General features: G+C 39.5%; 1 protein-coding gene across 3 annotated transcripts in view; it reads left to right on the top strand.

The window, feature by feature from the left end:
- fray (frayed) overlaps positions 1-19,479 on the top strand; it is a 394,936-nt gene that overhangs the window by 268,579 nt on the left and 106,878 nt on the right. For all 3 annotated transcript variants that reach the window (XM_067150114.2, XM_067150115.2, XM_067150113.2), the window contains one exon: positions 15,522-15,757. In XM_067150114.2, coding sequence (XP_067006215.2) covers positions 15,522-15,757 — 236 coding nt within the window. The remainder of the gene's footprint in view (positions 1-15,521; positions 15,758-19,479) is intronic.

The following is a 19,479-nucleotide window of genomic DNA, read 5'->3' as shown; positions in this document are numbered from 1 at the left end:
TGTTTTCACCAAGCAACAAGTAGTATTTTCTCAAACTATACTGTATAGTGATATAAGTATTTAATTGCTCATCACAGGGATCAAACAGTAGCGGTCCTTAACAGAGCACGATACACAACTACACTGGTACCATGACAAATGCTTGTTTTCACTTGAAAAGAGTAGCAAGTTATCGTTTATACTTAAATTAGTACCACAATTAGAATGATATAGTATACAGTATTATATTAATGTAAATATGGAGCTAGGTAACATCTACCCACCGGTTAACACAGACCTACCTTTTTATAATTATTTTCTATGTTCTGCTTATATTAAGATTATAATATACGTATTGACAAGAACATTTCTATGTATAGTTATAGTTTGATGATATTGTTGTGTATATCGTGATACTGGTATGTAAAACAGCGTAACCACTGGGCAATTTGGCCGTGCGGTTAGGGTCGCGCAGCTGTGAGGTTGCATGTGGAAGATAGTGGGTTCAAACCCCACTGTTTGCAGCCCTGAAGATGGTTTTCCATGGTTTCCCATTTTCACACCAGGCAAATGCTGGGGCTGTACCTTAATTAAGGCCATGGTGGCTTCCTTCCCACTCCTAGCCCTTTCCTAACCCATCGTCGCCATGTGACCTGTCTGTGTCAGTGCCACTTAATAAAAAAACACATTGTAACCAGTAATATGATAAAATATGATAATGTTAGAAGTTTTTGTTTAAGTGGGGGCTAATATTACAGTCGTCACTTACATTATTCAAGAGAATGAGTACCTATACTCTTTTATGCCATGCATTATTATAGGCCTACCTATCAACACAGAATTTCTAACCTCGTAAATAATAGTGCTTACTGTATACTACCTATAGATCTAATTTTTGAGAAGTCTTTATGTCGGGTAGTCAATCTCTGAATATAACAAATACTGATATATACACATTATAAGCAAAATAAATATCTTAAAACAAGGAAGTATTCTTTATTGAAACTATAATCGTATTACTGTGTCATCTGTCAGCTGATTGAGTACTCGGCTAAAACATGGCAGCTGGACTGTGTTTGGCCACACTGTCCATATGAAGTCACTATAATTATTACTGAAATTATTTCTTTAGTTATTTATTTACTGAATCTCCTAAACAGCTGGAACCCTATTTAAAAAAATATATATCAAGATCATAGTATAACAAGCAGTAAATAAATCTGCTCAGATATTGCTGTTTAGATATAGTGTTTTCACTGCACTATGTCTCCTGCTATGGGCTATATCAAGTTTCTTACTTTCATTGTCCTCTTAATATAAACAACAACTGTTAAGTTCAAAGTAAGTGGACTTAGTTCTGTCAACATTTCCTCCTCTAACATTTCACCCATGCCTGTACCACTGTTACCATCAGACTACTTTTAGGTCAGATTCAAACATGTTTATACATTTTAAATGACAGACTTCTCAAACTATGAGATGTGTAACATTTTATTAATTTATTGTGACATTGGAAGGCCAGTATGGCTTCACCAAGAACGATTTTCAAATTGAAGGCATCCATGTGACCGGACTTTTGTGATAGTGCTTCAAAGACTTCAAGACACTGGAATACTGCAGCTCAGTTTTGAGGGAAGGGGCTGTTCATGACAGCAACACATGTTGTCAGCTGAGGAAGAAATCCAGGACTCTGTAGACAATGATCCCAGGAGGAGTACTGGGAACATTGCCCATGAGGTGGGGGTGTCTCACTACATTGTACACCAAACACTTGGGGGCCAGTTGTTGTACCCCTACCACGTGCAAAGTGTTCTCCTTCAAGCAGCATATCTTTCCCATATACTACAATTCTGTCAGTGTTTCTTGAGAAAACAACAGGAGCATCGGGATTTTCTCTCAAGTATTCTCTCTGCTGAAGAATCATGATTGAATAGAGATATACAAATATTTATCCTGGTGTTATTTCCATAACACCCACACCTGGAGTAAAGAAAATCCCCACCATGTTCAAAGTTGCTTTCAGTATAGGTTCTCATTTAATGTAAGAGTAGGAATGATCAGAAACACAATCATTGGCCATTTCATAGTGTATGAGCAAGCTGGTTTCACCGCTGTGAAGCGTACATTCCGGCTAATGGTGGTCATATTGAACAGGCCAACAGTATTTGCAGTTCCTAACAGAAATATTGCTGGGGACTCTAGATGACATTCCTCTCTGCATATAAAGAGATTGTGATTTCTTCAGGGCCGATGACCTTTGATGTTAGGCTCCTTAAAACAAGTACAAGCATCAGTGATTTCTTCACAATAGTGTAACCCCCCCCACTTCTTGACCAGTGTGAGAGTACTAAGACATGATAGTGAATTGGCCGAAATAGTCTGGTTCATTGGACGGCCCAAAGCCGTGATTTAAATCGCTTGAATTTTAATTTCTGGGACCGTATGAAGAAACTGGTGTGCAGGAGTGGAGTGTATGACCCTGAAGACCTCCAAAGTTGTGTATTTGGTGCTTGTAGCATCTATAAGGAACAACATCACAATGTATGAATGTGTACGAGGAAGCTGGTTTTGCCGCTGCGAAACGTACATTCCAGCTAATGGTGGTCATATTGAACAACTTTTGTAAATCGAGGATCTGATTTCCATTTTGAATTTTATTATTATAATAATTGCCTTTATTAATATAATATTAATATTTGCCATAATATGTATTAGTGAGGGAACTGTGCCTTTTTTGTTTCATTTCTGATTCCTACTAATTTGCTTCTGTTTGGAATTCTTTTCTACTAATTACTCCTTAAAAAGATAAGTACCTAAACAATTTTTAAAATACCATATAATCCCAAATACCACCTGCCATCGAATAAGACCCGCACCCTAAATTTGAGACGGCAAAATACGGAAAAAAATAACTTGTATACCTATTAAATTTTCTTCAAATATGGCACAAATATAAATTCAAACAGCTTACAATTAATAAAATCATCACAAAAATTGTAAATAAAATCGGTCCAATACTCGGATCATTCACAGTTCACCGTCGTCGTCTGAAGTTTCACCATAGGAACTTTCGTCGCTGGCATCTTTCCACAAATAGTCGTCCTCACTACTGTCCACTGAATCTGAAATTCCACATTTCTTAAAGCTTTTGGACAGTAGATTGTTGAGAATGCACGCCCATGCGATCTTGATCCAGCTGCATATTAGTCCCACTTCAGGCCTCTTCACTTGTCCCGTTGGTGTTAACGCGTGATCACCATCAGACATCCATTTGGTGTACAAGTGTTTCATTGCAGTTTTAAAAGGCCGGTTCACGCACACATCCAACGGCTGTAGAATAGAAGTGAGTCTTCCGGGAATTATTGCAAGATCGGTTTTCCCTTCCTCATCATATCTTTTACGGCATCAGTTGTATGTCCTCGGTAACTGTCCAACACAAGCATGTTTCATTTTTGTAACAAAACTCTCGGGCGACGTTGCCAAACGCACTTCACCCAGTCCTCAACTAACGCACTGTTATCCACCCGGACTCTTGTGTTCTAACAATAACACCGGATGGCAAGTTTCCTTTCAGAAGTGTTTTTCTTTTCAGAACCACATATGGAGGGAGTTTGGTTCCATCCGCTAATACGCACAACATTACCGTGCATCGTTGCTTTTCGTTACCACCTGTTCTGATGGTTACACTTTTAGAACACTTCGTATCCACTGTATTTTCCAACGGCATTTCAAAATAGACAGGTGTCTGGTAAGCCTTCCCAATTTGCTACAGCAAATAAGAATTTTGCTTCCTCAAGTGAATAATGTGATGCTGAAAGGCTATTAATTTTCCTTCATACGCCCCAGGGAGACGTTGTGAAATAGACATACGTCTCCGAATGCACAGTCCCTTTCTCCGATAAAAGTTTCGGATCCATCTGCGGCTTGCAGTAAAACCCTGTGTTTTGAGTTTTTTTGAGATCTCTAGTGCTTTCAGTTGACACATTTCACTAGAAACACCATATCATAACTCAAGTTTTTCTATCACAAATTTGTGGAGTCGTTCTTCAATTTCCAAAAACACTGCACCACGCCCACGGAACGCTCTGCGATTGCCGTTAGTTTTTAGAAGTTTTTCCTTCTTCTTCCGCCAATCACGAATGCACGATTCATCAGTACCATAATTTCTGCCAACGGCACGATTTTTGTATATTTCAGCTTCGCTTACAACTTAAAGGTTCTCATGCACAGTAAATGACCACAGACACAGTTTTGAATCCATCGCTTATTATCGAGGCAGCACTTTAATCATGGGACAGATACAGAACTCGAATGTGAGCGAGGTAGACTTTCCGTAACCAACAGTCTCGACTTTCGCAAAGTACGATGTCCTGTGAGATCAGCTATTCGCTCACGCAGCATGCCAGCAATACTTGTGGAACAAATGATGATCGAGCATCTGTAGCAGTAGCTTTCATATTTACCACATATTTACCCATATTCTTTGATTTACCGTATTTCATTATCTTACATTTCGTGTTTACATGCCACTGTAACCATATTGAGAAAAATCGATCTTGTTTTCTAGAACGCAACTAAAACACAATAAGGCCTGAATGCCAGTTTACATGTGATGTATTGAGTACGGTAACCGTACTCAAATCTATTTAATTCCTCCATGATTAAACGTAGTAAATATTTACGAGAATGGACGGCTTGAATACGACCCGCACCTAAGATTTAGAACCAATATTTTGGGGGAAAAACTGCAGGTGGTATTCAGGATTATACGGTAGTTGTATGTTTATGTGTTTAAAGGGCATCGGTGACGTAACATTTTAAATCTGTGTTGTGCAGTCTGGCCAACTTATTACTGAAACAATCTAGTCACACGTTTTACTCAAGTTAATACCACTTAATTTTTCCATTGTCCATTATCCATTATTTTTTTATGTATTTATAGGGACTTTTCCAATATAGTAGGATATGGATTATTGTCTGGCAGAGTAAGTGGTGCTTTCTGTATGTTTGTGAAATAGGTATGATTGAACAGGTCACTTGATTTTGCAATAGTTGTAATGAATTCTGTCAATATAGAACTGTACATAGGTTTTTGCCTTAGGAGAGCTTAAACTACAGTCGGGTTGAATACAGTGAAACCTTGTTTGTACGTTTCTCATTAACACGTTTTCCCACTTAGCACATCGTAAATTTGAAGTCCCGGCCCCTATTGTATTAAATCTGTATAAAAATTACCTCACTTAACATGTCACGATTTTTCGCCTTTACCAGTGTGTTCATATATTCAGACCTGAAAATGTTCTTTGTCATCCCTTGTGTACGGAATGTGATTTCCAACAGAGATAAGAGCCCTCGCTACGGGTCTGTCGGAAAAAGTTGTGTGGTAAGAGGAAATAACCTTGAATTCTCGAACACAGAGTATATTGCGCCTTCGAAGGGCAAGCTGTTAGCTTAGATAAAGTTGAATTTTGTGTCATTGATTGGCAGCAAAGACTTTACACTAGAACAAGACAGCACAGTAATAGGTTCCACTGCAGCTAGGAGCGCTGAATTCAGTTTTCACGCGTGTTTTCTTTTTTTCAAAGCTGTCCTGTTAACATACATGGCTTATGGCTGGGAGTCATCCGAAATTATGCGTCACAGAAGTTGCCACCACAAAATGTGTAATGCAAATGTAATTCTAGCAACCATGCAGCCGTTGGTGGATGGTCATGACCGAGAGACATATCTATGATAATTTGATTTTCTCAAAGGGAAAAGTGGTTTATTTTTTGTTCTTTGTTCTATGGAAAGGTCTTTGTTGTCAGTGAGATTGTTGAATAACCCAGTGCGCTTGATTGTGCTTGTAGCCTTTTTTGCATTCCAATCAGAAGTTAGAAAATTATTTATTCAAAATCACTCTTTCCAATTTCGGGAACTTTCCTTCTTGCACTTGTTTTCTTTTTCCATTCCTATTTTGTTTATGTGCATTTTCAAATTTGTCTCGGTTGCCCACAATAGTGTTCAAAGTAGAATGTGCTAGTTCATTCGCGTCAACTCTACGCGCTTAAGATGTGGATTCCTATCTACTTCCTGAAGGATTTTAATGTTTTCTTCATTAGTGAGTGGTTCCACGACCCTTTTCTTATCCATAGCTAGGCTATCACAAGACAGGTACCATATGTACCGTGCTATTGAACTTCTCTTGATTATCCTATTAGTCAGTAAGAAGACTGTCACGCGACAAAAATCACGTAACTTCGTTTAAAGGTAATGCCAGTAACTGTTCTTGTGATAAGATGATTTAAATCAGTGTACAGCTGAAGTTAAAATAAGTTTATAGTGCAGCAATAGCAGATCTTTGACAGGTCATTTGTGGGTGCTGTTAAGTAATAAGGCTTCCATATACTGTAGGCCTATTCCATTAAAAAGTTCCGTAAAGATGCTGGTAATGGTAAAGCAGTGTACCATTCATACAAAAATACAAACTGCTAGTTTGACGGTTGGCACGTTTTTATTATTAACCGGCGAGTCTGTCCGAACCAATGCCGAGTACTGCCGAAGTTCCATGTTCTAGATGGCGGCTGAAGGCACTTAATCACGTATGGTGAGTATAACCTCGCGAGAAATTCATGCTCGAACAGTGACCAGAAAACAGTGTTTAATTACCCACAGGTCAGAAACCTAAGGCTTCAACTAACAATTCATTATACAGTTGTTTTAGGAAGAAAGTGATCTGCTATAATATGTAGGTACTGTAGCTACTTCTATGAGCCCAAGAGAAAATGAATGTCATATCTGTTCTTCCGTGTTTTTCACATCTTTTAATAGTCTCTTGTTACTTTAACAGGCTCCAGTAGAGAATTATTGATATTTGTTCTCTCGACTTTTTCACACTTTTTAGTGCTCTCCTTTATCTCCTGAAACACTACACACACAATGTAAAATATTGTACTAATGTGTAATGATACCATCTCCCTGTTGGATATTTTTTAATGGGATATTCAATAGTACGTTTTCTCGTTTAACACTATTTTTTTCATCGACCCCTGCAGATACGTACTAATGAGGTTTAACTGTATTATAATAATATCCTAGACAAATTCTGAACAGATGCTATGGTGCCAGAATTTGTCCCGCAGGAGTTCTTTAACATTCTAGAAGCCAATTACCTACCTTTAAAACGCCCTTTCAAGGCCATCAACCTGAACCAAATTTGAACCCATGAACTTGAGCTCGGAAAGCTTGATGGATGCGATTTATCATGTATGAATTAAGAACTCAGAACACTCTTTGAGTTTCAGCTACAAATCAAGAATAATACAACACCAGCAGCCAGAGTTAAATAGCTCTGGTTTCCCCTCTGGTTTTGGCAGCTGCTGTTAAAACGGCATCACTCAGTGACTGATACCCCATCGTACTTCTTCGGAGCAATGATAAAGAATTGATAATGGAGTATTACCGGAATTAAATTGACAAGAGACTGGAGATTGCAGAGAAAACTTTGTCCTGCCTCTGCTTTGTCCTGCACAAGTTTCACGTGAACCGACCAAGATTTGTAACTGGGATGCATGGTTGAAAGGCCATTTTTTCCTCTCTTTTTTATGAGTCATTCTCCATTGAACCCTGCATTCAAATCTCAGTAAGATGTATATGATGTGATGTATATAGGACAGTGCTTGACAGATAACACATCAATATAAGTTTTCAAACATACTTCCACACCGGGACTATTTATAGAAATGATTTTGTTGTTAAAAAAAAGTTATTTGTCACTTCCACACTTGTCAGATAGGCTACACAGTACTAAAAATCCAAATATCCCAATCCTTTGAGATTGCAACAATGACAGTATCAATTTCTTTATGTAGGGATTTTCCAAGACAACTGCACTATTCTCATATCAGCCTACTACTACACCCCTGGCAACAGGTAAAGTCATGTTTTGAGTATGCAACAATTTATCCTTACCGAACTTGCCTCAACCCAACCTGCTCTAGCTACTCCAAACACAGTAGTTTACTACTGCTGCCTGAAGAGTTATGGAAAACCGAAAAAATCCTTGACTTTTTACAACATAATTTTAAAGGTAGGCAAAAATATGTAGGACATAATTTGCTTAGACTGGCCTAATCTACCACCAGTTGAGCAGACTTCGTTTATTTCAATTACCCACTATATATAGAAAGATAAAAACATGTGAAGGAATACATAACGGGATAAGAACAATGACAAGTCATTGTGAGAAGAGGGAACAAGTGTATGGTGTGAATTTTAATGTGAAGTTTTAAAATTGATATTGAAATGATGTAATGAAGGAAATAAATGTTAACATGTCCAAATTCAGAATAATATTTTCTATGATAAAATATTCTACAGGTGTAAATTGTGTGCTATGCTCCAGTGAGTAAATGTAAAAACCAGATAGTATAGAAGTAGGTTGTACATTAAGTTGTATGATTTCTTTTTTTAATATGGAGAAAATTGTAGAATACTGGTAGTGAGGAGTTATAGGATATACTGTTTATATACTGGTAATGTGGCTTCTGGAAAAGCTGTTTGTGACTGTCATCATCATTTTTTTGTTGCTGCCAGGTCTTATCCATTTTCTCTCTCCATCACTCCTCCTCGATTTTAATTCCTTTGTTTGGCCAATTTTTCTACTTTCATTTATTCTTTTAATGTATCCTAATCATTGCATACTTTCCCCCTTTTTATCATCAACTTTTTCATGTTTGATTCTTTTTTGTGTCTTAATTACTCATCTCCCATTGTTTTTAATAATAATAATATTGGCTTTACGTCCTACTAAATAATTCTGCTGTTTTCACAGATGCCAAGGTGCCGGAATTTACTCCTTCGTACAAAATTATGTTGATATCTCCCTAGTCAATACTATAGTATTTTATGTCCAATTAAGACGAAACTTTACATAGACATCCCAGTCTAGAAAGCCAGAAATAATGGCCGAGAGGATTTGTCGTGCTGACCACATGACACCTCGTAATCTGCAGGCCTTTGGGCTGAACACCAGTCGCTTGGTAGGCCAAGGCCCTTCAAGGGCTGTAGTACCATGGGACATATAATGAATTAAAACATTACACACACAAAATGAAATTTTAGTTGAAAAGTTTTTACAAAGGAAAAAATTTAATGTATCCTCCTAATTCAATACAAAACATAATTCCATAATTATATGGAGCAATAAAATTCAAACATGTTTCAACTCGTTTGAGCCATCTTCAGTGCAATAAGGGGGGGGGGGGGGGTTAAAGTAATTTTATAATACAAGCTAAAAATGTGCTAAAAACATAATGAAGGAACAAATGAAAAACAAGAGACAGAAGGAAATAAAAACAATAACAATATACAATATTTACATCACTAGATGGAGCAATAAATAACTTGTTGAGACAAATTCAGTACAAAAAGGTTAATGTAAAACATAATTGAATCCAAAAAATGTGCTAAACCTAAGAAGAAAATAAAATAAATAATAATGCAGACAGAAACAAAACAGTAAGTGCTAATAGTGAGGTTGCGGACCTCTAGACTAAAAATGTTTTGGTTTGATAACAATTCAAAAACAGGACAAAATCACTGTGTTCAAAATTCAGGCTGACAGTCTGTCTTTGTAGAAACACCCATTCCACGAGGAGCGAAAAAGCTTGAAAAACCAAGATTGAGAGGAGACAACATGCCAGGTGAAATGTATTTGATAAGTGATGGAAAAACGTCAATGAATTTTAAATTTTTTTAGAATAGCAGCATTCTCAATTTCTTCTCACTTTAGTGGTCCCGTTCTCGAAGATTATTACCAATGTTGGCTAGGTGTATTTGTCTTATTTTAAATGATCGGGAGGGCAGGGACAAAATTGAGAAGCTGTGTTAGAGAAGCAACAGGTGCATGGTAAACTCAAGGTTAATAGAGAACAGTAAGGTTAGTCATTCCGCGTTATGGGCTGCCATTGGCTGTCGCTGTGACGTCACCATGGAACATCGCTGGTAGCCGCTGACAGCAGACTGTATTAGCGCGCGGGTAATGTTTCACATTTTAATAATATACTGAAGTGATATTTTAGAATTTTTGAATGTCATACAATGTATTCCATAGAAACATACATTCTGTACAAGATAAAAGTACGTATAACATCGTAGCGCTACAAAATAAGAGGTACTTAGAAGTGCGCGATATGTTAGGTTTAAATCAACAGATTCGGGACAAATAAGACTATTTTTATTTACTGTTATTCACTCTTACCTCAGTGAAAATGATGTTGACGAAATGCATGGAATCTGCACCTCACTCTGACTGACAGATGGGTTTTGTTTTATATCACAAACACTGTTAATTTGTTCAACACTTCATGGTGAAAACTTACAGGATACATTGCGATATGTAATAACTTCAAGTCTTGGAACACTAGCACCAAATAAACGGTTTGTCTTTCTTTCCGTTAACATAAGTCTAGAAGAGTATCACAGTCTAGTATATTCACTATCTATCCGATTTTCATCAAAAGGGCTACAGTTCGAATTGTAGTCAATGAAAGTGAGACAGGGTATGAAATAAGTTCTTTTCTGAGTTCTGCGCATAAGGCAAAGGTCCCGTGGCTTTGCACACGAAGTTTAAAACAACAAATACAACGGTAACGAACATTTCTTGACATTTACTTTGTTGATTAATGCCACATTCTCGTTTTTCGCTTACGGGCAGCCTCTTTGCCGGCTGAGTGGCTCAGATGGTTGAGGCTCTGGCCTTCTGACCCCAACTTGGCTCAGACCGGTGGTATTTGAAGGTGTTCAAATACGTCAGCCTCGTGTCGGCAGATTTACTGGCACGTAAAAGAACTCCTGTGGGACAAAATTCCGGCACCTCGGCGTCTCCGAAAACCATAAAAGTAGTTAGTGGGATGTAAAGCAAATAACATTAATTAATTAATTATTACGGGAAGCCTCTATTTTTTTATTTCTGTTTTGCAGCCAACCAATGCAAACGGAGTAAGGTTCGGATCTTAGCACATGGTTTCAAGACTTATGGATGGACGTCAGAAAAAAGGCTTTTCAACTTCACAAACATATTGTTCACAACTTCTGGTTCCCTGTTCAAATCTGTTCGTCCGTGAACTTCAGCAAATATCAGTTCAAATTTAGTGATAATTTCCATAAAACTATCGGAAGGGACGAGCAAACCTCCCCGAAACAGCACGTGTACCCACCCCAGACTTGGGTCATCAGGTGGTATCAACAACTCTCCTGTAGGCGTGCCCAGGGACCTGTCAAATTTTTAGCAGCGATATGCGATGAACCCTGCAACGTATTTGAATCCCTCCACACTACAGTCAGTATTTTCCTGTACGGATAGATCATCACTATCAACAGCTGGCAATTCAATGTCATTAATATCCTTGTCACCCTCGGTCATCGCCAGAGCTTGTCATATCCGGGAGGATGTTGCCAAACATAGCCGATGTAACAAATTCTCCTCCTTCGGTAGGAGCTACAGGTGACTGATTGGAATGAGGAATATCGCTGGAATTGGCTCCTAACAACAACAGTCTGATGCTATTTTTCACATCAGGTGGAGATGGATGATCGTAAAAACGCCCAAGACCTCTTAGGCGCGGAAAGAAATTTTCCAGGCAATCTTTATTCAAACTTGCTGTGAGAATGTATTTAATAATAATTAATGTTATTTGTTTTACGTTCCACTAACTACTCTTTTACGGTTTTCGGAGACGCCGAGGTGCCGGAATTTAGTCCCGCAGGAGTTCTTTTACGTGCCAGTAAATCTACCGACACGAGGCTGACGTATTTGAGCACCTTCAAATACCACCGGACTGAGCCAGGATCGAACCTGCCAAGTTGGGGGAGAATGTATTTAACGCCGAAAGATTCCATGTATTTGAACAGCACAAACGAAAAAAGAAACTAGGTCCTCTGACACTCTTTTAAACACCCACGCACTTTAAAGGTAAACAAATACATCCGATACATGTGATAACTGAAGAATTTGCCTCGATCTATCCTGCTCCCGCGTGGCTAGCTGTTCCACCGTGACGTCATGCGCTAAGCGAGGAAAATGCAACACCTTCTGCGCATGGCTGAGTGCACCCCCCTGGGTAAACTGTAAGTGACCATAGTGGAAACCAGTGAAGTTCCAATCTGTAATGAACAAGATGAGGTTGTGTGAGAAACTTGGTCTGATAATTAAAAAGTGTAAAATGGGTGTGAAGAAATCATTAAACTTCCAGTACTTAAAAGGTGGTTGTCCTCTCGAACCGGCCTGGCCTTCTCAGAGTTAACAGTCCTGTTCGTGCCTGTTCCCGAGGACATGTTTAGCTTGTTTTGTGCAGGTCTTTCTATTTGACCCTGATGAGCGACAATGGGATGGTGATGAAGACAATGATGAGGTAGGGAAGGGTTGAAGCCTGGTGGTGGCACATAGCGTATTCCTGTTGAGTGATACCAGGATGTCTGCTCAAGGCTCCCCATCTAATGGACAAATCACTATCAGCAGTGTCATATGCCCTTGCTCCATATGAAAACTGCAGAGAAGTTTGGTTTATCCAGGTTTTTGGCATGTGATATAGTAATTATAAAACCGGGCGAGTTGGCCGTGTGGTTAGGAGCGCGCAGCTGTGAGCTCGCATCCGGGAGATAGTGTGTTCAAACCCCACTTTCGGCAGCCCTGAAAATGGTTTTTCATCTTTTCTCCTTTTCACACCAGGCAAATGCTGGGGCTGTACCTTAATTAAGGCCACGGCCACTTCCTTCCCATTCCTAGGCCTTTCCTGTCCTATCATCACCATAAAACTTATCTGTGTCGGTACGACGTAAAACAAATAGCAAAAAACAAAGTAATTATAAACTCTAAACCACCACCTCTATCCTGTCAGCCAACATTCTGATGGTGACTTTTTCTTTTCATCAATGGGACTCAAACCCACTAAGCCTGGTATCAGACCCTATAAACTTGATGCCTTAATGGTTATGGGCATCAGGCAAGCTACTGTAACAATGAAATTCATTCTGAAAATTATGTACTGAATTTTTTTTCACAAGTAAAGAAATGCCTATACAGTCGAACCTCAATATCTCGAACCTCCATTACTCGAATTTTCAGTATCTCGAAATAACTTAAATTTCCCGCCTGTTTGTCCTGTTCTTCACATGTACTGTATTTATTTCACTATTACTCAAAATTCAGTTACACGAATTCCTCGATTGCTCAAAGCAAACATTTTCTCCCTTGAAGCAAAAAATACTCTATAACTCGAATTTTGTGCAACATTAACTGTGCAATATGGCATTTGTGGTTTGTGAGGAACAGTTAACATGTAAAGAAAGGTTTACAGTGATGCAAGGAGCTAATATGATGGGAACCGAAAAACGAAAACTTCTAATGATTGGAAAATCAGCGAAGCCTCCCTGTTTCTCGGGTGTAAATTAATTGATAAAGATGTTGATTCCCATAGGGAGATGGCCAGACAGGCACCAATTTTTGAAAATGAGACAAAGTCTCTCACAGTGCATTGGCACTGCCGGTGGCTCCAAGTAGCCTACGCAGTGGCCTCCACAGTATGCACTAGCCATGCTTCTTGGTAGGTGTGCTAGTTACCAACTGATGAGCCTGACTTAGCACACTGGGGCGAAACACTGACAACCAGGAATGAGCTGGAAAATTTATAATGTCCAATAACGGACCAACTATATTGTAAACTATTTACCGATCGTGTACAAAAGCAACCCCTGAAGTCGTAGATGACAAGCTCCATTTACGAATCTCGGCTGCGTGGTATGAGGAGAAATTTCAGTGTGAATGAAGGAAAGGTTAACAGTAACAAACAGGAGAGATTAACAGATTTTTTCCAAAGGTGCTAACCGAGGTATGTTTCTTGTTTCACTACTGCTTGTACTGTTTCCCGTCTTAATATAATAAGGGTTATAATTAGTGATGCCGTAAAATACAATTTGTTTTTATATACAAGGTGTACAACTTTGCTTCTGCCGTTTTGTCCCCAACATTGGAGGCTTTAATGAAACAGATTACTTACACATGTATCATTCAAAGTAGTGTCCATCACTGGCCACGACTTTCTCCCATCTAAAAATTGTTCATCTTTTGAAGCGATCCACGAATCGATCCAATTTGTGACTTCTTCATGAGATCGGAAATGTCGGTCAGCCAGGCCATGCGCCTTTGATCGAAACAGGTGATAATCGAAGGGAGCAATATCGGGAGAATACGGCGGGTGGGGTAGGACGTCCCATTTTAACATTCCCAGGTATGTTTTGACCTCTTTTGCAGCGTGGGGTCGAGCGTTGTCGTGTTGCAAAATCACTTTATCGTGACTCTCGCTGTATTGCGGCCGTTTGTCTTTGAATGCTCTGCTCAGTCGCATTAATTGTGTTTGATAACGAGCACCTGTGATTGTTTCACCGTGTTTTAACACCTCATAGTACACGACGCCGAGCTGGTCCCACCAAATGCAGAGCATGATCTTGGAGCTGTGAATATTCAGTTTTGCCGTTCATGTTGAAGTATGGCCGGGATATCCCCATGATTTTTTGCATTTAGGTTTATCGTAATGAACCCATTTTTTTGTCCCCGTTCATCGTCTCTTGGTTTCTACTCATACGGGACCCAAGTTCCTTCTTCTGAATCATGCCCATGGTCTTGAGACGTTTTGAAATGGCTTGCTGTGTCACTCCCACTGATCGTGCCAATTCTTCTTGAGTTTGACGCGAGTCTTTACTCAGCAATGTCTCCAATTCTGCATCTTCGAAAACTTTCTTTCTTCCACAACTATGCCGGTCTTCGACGTTAAAATCACCGTTCTTGAAACGTTGGAATCACTCACGACACGTTCTTCCACTAATAGCGTCCTCACCATACGTACATGAGAGCATTCAATGAGACTCAGTCACTGTTTTCTTCATGTTGGAACAAAACAGTAACACCTCCCGCAAATGCCGAGAATTTGGCTCGTACACTGCCATGCTCAATCGAGAACAACTTTATGATGCAGACACACATTGACTAAGTTTGAATGGGGTTATGTTGACCGAGGTCCAAGCTACAGTAACTGCCTGATGTCTAAAATCTGTTTCGTTCGACCGCTACGTACCGTTGTCGCCATCCATCGGCAAATGGCGGAAACAAAGTTCTACACCTTGTATTTTTTAAAATACTGTTAAAAATAATGTATTCAGTATAAGCCCGTTGATACATATGATTTAGTTATATGCTATTAGTTTGAGATATCGAGATTCCACTGTAATTTAAGTAGTATTACCCAAAGTACATATTTAAAAGTGAGTTGCTTTTGTCTCTTACTTTAGCTTTCTTGCATCCTGGGAAGATTTAGTGATGTTCTAGCCGATTTTGCATCCTTGGAAGATTGTGATGTTCATGCCGATAATGATTTTTGTAGTTTGTGAGGTTGTTTTTGTTCATCTCAGTGACATTGCATCAGAACTGGGCATCTTCCCCTGCCAGAATTGTGTTGTTATTTTTGTAAACAGTGGATTGATGTAAAAAATGGTTTCTATTTGTTTAGGACCATGGTTATGATTTCAAGGCGGACATCTGGTCTTTCGGTATCACAGCCATTGAGATGGCTACTGGTACAGCTCCATATCACAAATACCCTCCCATGAAAGTGCTGATGCTGACATTACAGAATGACCCTCCGACTCTTGACACAGGCGCTGAGGAAAAGGACCAGTACAAGGCATATGGCAAGACTTTCCGAAAAATGATTGTCGATTGTCTTCAGAAAGATCCATCAAAGAGGTGAGCTAACCTTATCAGTACCATGCATATTTATTACGTACTAGCCAAGACTGCCCCCTACGTTTTGTCCATTTTGCAGCTCTAGAAAAATTTCATTATTCTCTCAATTTAGACCCATTTTTACTTAGTTTTTCTGTTATATGAAAGAAATGCCCTTTTGAATTAATGGCACTTTATATCTAAAAATATTTATAGTTAAAATTAAAATAAATCATGAATCTAAAAATGTAAAATTCCATTAATGAAAATCCACATTTTAAGGCAAATACCTGGTACCGCGGTATTGGATTGTACGTGTAGGTGCTCGCCAAGGAACTCTTGAGTGTAATTGGTTCCTATGGAGACTATTTCTGATTGTCTGCATGGACACAGATGCAGCACAAACACTATTCTTCGGTAACGTGCATCCACCTATCGAATGTGGAAATCTGATTCTGCCTCTCAGTTCTGAAAAAATCAGTTTGACACACTAATTGTTGATATTGTGGTACACCCTCTTGTCTGTCGTTTTGGATAAAATTATGTTATTTGGAATGATAATATGTTGTAAAAATCGAAATATAAACCATAGGTTCAGCATCATGAGGAAATGAATGTTTTGGTCCAGGTCACTTGAGGAAACTGTTTGGTAAATCACTGTCAGGTGTAACTTCACTGAATAGTGGCAGTGCGGTGATATTATTATTAATCAGGGTACCCATTTTCTGGAAAAACAGAGAAAAGAGGAAAAGCACAGGGAAATAAAAGTACAGAAAATATACAGGGAAAACATAGGGTAACGACTTGCGACATCAAAATTAATCTTTCATTCTAAGACTGGACCCGAACGGATTGATCAAACAAGACTGGTATGTAGACACTACACGAGTCATACGTAGCGAGTAGTACTTTGTGAGAAAAAGATGGACGTACTTGTGCTAACCGCTCAAAGGCAGCAGTACACCAGGCATGCGACTTATCTACGGTTGTATTGCATTAGTTCGAGTGTACTGTAGCTTACAATTCACTGTGAATAACTTAACTTCAGGTCTTTACATTGAAAGTGAAATTAAATGTTTGTAGATAGTAACTTTCCCCCATTAATTCGTAATTTGCTTTGTTCACATTAAACCAAAACATAAATGAGTTCCAGGTTTCTAGGTTGGTGATGATCCCAGACATTGTGTAGGATGCAAATACACACTTATGTTAAGCATAATATGATTGGTGTAAAGAAATAGCAATGACAGATGCAACACAAACACTATTCTTCAGCATTGTGCATCCACCTATCGAACGTGGGAATCTGATTCCGCCTCTCATTATGGTGTTCCTCCACGTGTGCAGTGAAGCCTGATCGGACCCGTCGCGGCATGCTGTCAACCAGGCAGTTGAGGCTATCCTGGTCATTCCTGCCCCACTCTTTGACAGCAGCTCTCTGGCCAGGTGGGAAGTGAATTCGTCTGTTGTAGCACTGCCTGTTTCAGCATATTCCAGGCACATTCGATGGGATTTATGTCCAGAGACCCCAGAGGCCGGTCCATCCAATGGATATGGGCCTCTCTGAGGAAGAGGCTCACAAGATTGGAAGAGTGCGGGTACGCATTGTCATCTTGCAGAATGAATTTCTTGCCAAAATGTTGTCAGTACAGTTGAACAGTGGGCCCGAGGATTGTCTCTGTATTGCGTACCAGTCATATTGCCCTCTACAAAAACGAGTGGCATCAGGCGTCCATACATAATGTCGCCCCAAAACATGATGGTTCCACCTCCATGGTGGGCATGTTGGTTGGTGTACAGGACTCTTCTGATGTTACCTCGCTCTCTTCAAACCCTCCTGCAACGATTTTATTCAGCGTCAGACTCATTCTACACTTGTCTGTAACGAGGACCCGCTGCCATTCTTCCAGAATCAAATCCAAGTGCTCCCTTGCCATTCTGTACCTGACACCAGTGTGTTGGAGTTTACGTGAAGGTCCTCGCCAAGGAATCTTGAGTGTAGTTGGTCTCTATGGAGACTATTTCTGATTGTCTGCATGGACATAGCCCTTACCAGTTGCCGGTCATACGGAATTACGCAGTTCTGTTGCAGTGTCTACCGGGTCCCTGTGAGCCAGGATTCGCACATAACGGTCGTCAGCTGCTTTTGTTGACTACGGACGACCATTGCGAGGACGATCTTGAACCTTTTGTGTCGCACAATAGCGGCTGTATGTCCCGACAACATCGCTACAGTGTACACCAACCAGGCCTGCAACTGCCCTCACAGACAGGCCTTGCTGATGCATTGGCACTATGCAGGTATGGTCAAAAGCAGTAATGACTCGTCGAGGCATGTCTGTATACTGCACAGGACACAAATGGGCTCTTGTTATGTTGTGTCCACAGGTACTGTAACAGCGCACTCTTCTGGACGGTTCTGAGACTGCGTGTATTACCTCCACAGGTAGCGTTACACGTCATTCAGATGACTGTTTGTCATGCAACAACACTTAGAGCGAACATCCTTCACCAACATAACAAAATACAGGTGGTGAAAAACATTTTTTGATGTATATATAATAAATTATAAAGACACTAGTTCTTATTTTTTTTTTATGTTCTTTTTAAAATGCCTATTGTTTTAAAAGCTTCCCATGTAATTTACATAATATAGAGGTGCTAACTACAGTAAAACCTCGTTAATTCGAAGTCGTTGGGACTCAAAAATCGGACTTCGAATTACGTGATTTCGATTTAACCGCCAATTCGCAATTCAGAAGTACCAACCCTTACCGTGTTACAAAATATTCTAAGGCCTGTTACTGCACGCAGTTAACCTTGATTCACAGTTTATACCTTTCAAATGCCAAGGAAAAAGAACTATTTCCAAAACGTATCCAAGAAGGTGCATTTACAGTATTCAAATAATTCACTCGGATATCTCACTGGTAAACATAACCTCACGCAATGAAAGAAAGAAAAAAAAAAAGCACGATTCAAAGACGAGGAGAAATCTATGCTGGCTCCCATGTGCAAGTGCTTTATTAATTGGATTACTATACTGTATGCATTTTAGATGCCCTGTATTTACACAGAAAGTACCCGATGCCCTTAAAATCGAACTTTCCTATGACTCTGTCCTTGTACGATTTCCTGCCATGGCACTTCTCTCGTACTTCAGAAATGTAAACACTTGCCGCGTCACAAAGTATTCTAAGACCCATTAATACATGCAATCACCTCGATTCACAGTTTAAACCTTTCACATGCCATGGAAAAAACTATTTCCAAAATGTATCCAACAAGGTGCATTTACAATGTTCAAATAATGCACTTGGATAAATCACTGATAAACATAACCACACGCAACGAAAAAAAAAATCGCACAATTCAAAGACGAGGATAAATTATGCTGGTTCCCCTGTGCAAATGCATTATTTTTTGGATTTCTGTACTGTTTGCATTTTTAGATGCTTTGTACTGGCATGGAAAGTGCCCGACATTGTAGCTTATCGAAGTTTCCTATGACGAGGGAATAAAATATCTCGCTTCCATGTGCATTGCAACGCACTACTATGACCCCCATCCCTCACCCTTGTATGATTTCCCGGCTGACAATTTCTCCTTTAAAACCATAAGACCGTTTGGGCTCGCATTAAAATAAAGCAATGCAGTTTCACCGACAGTGACAATATTGTTCGGTGCCTACGAATTTATTATATGAGCCACGTTTTTTCGCCAACTGTCGGCATCGCCAGTGT

The sequence above is a fragment of the Anabrus simplex genome, chromosome 6, assembly GCF_040414725.1.
Source record: "Anabrus simplex isolate iqAnaSimp1 chromosome 6, ASM4041472v1, whole genome shotgun sequence".
In the NCBI taxonomy this organism is placed as follows: Eukaryota; Metazoa; Arthropoda; class Insecta; order Orthoptera; family Tettigoniidae; genus Anabrus; species Anabrus simplex.
The sequence above is the reverse complement of the archived record's forward strand: the minus strand, read 5'-3'. Positions and strand labels throughout refer to the sequence as shown.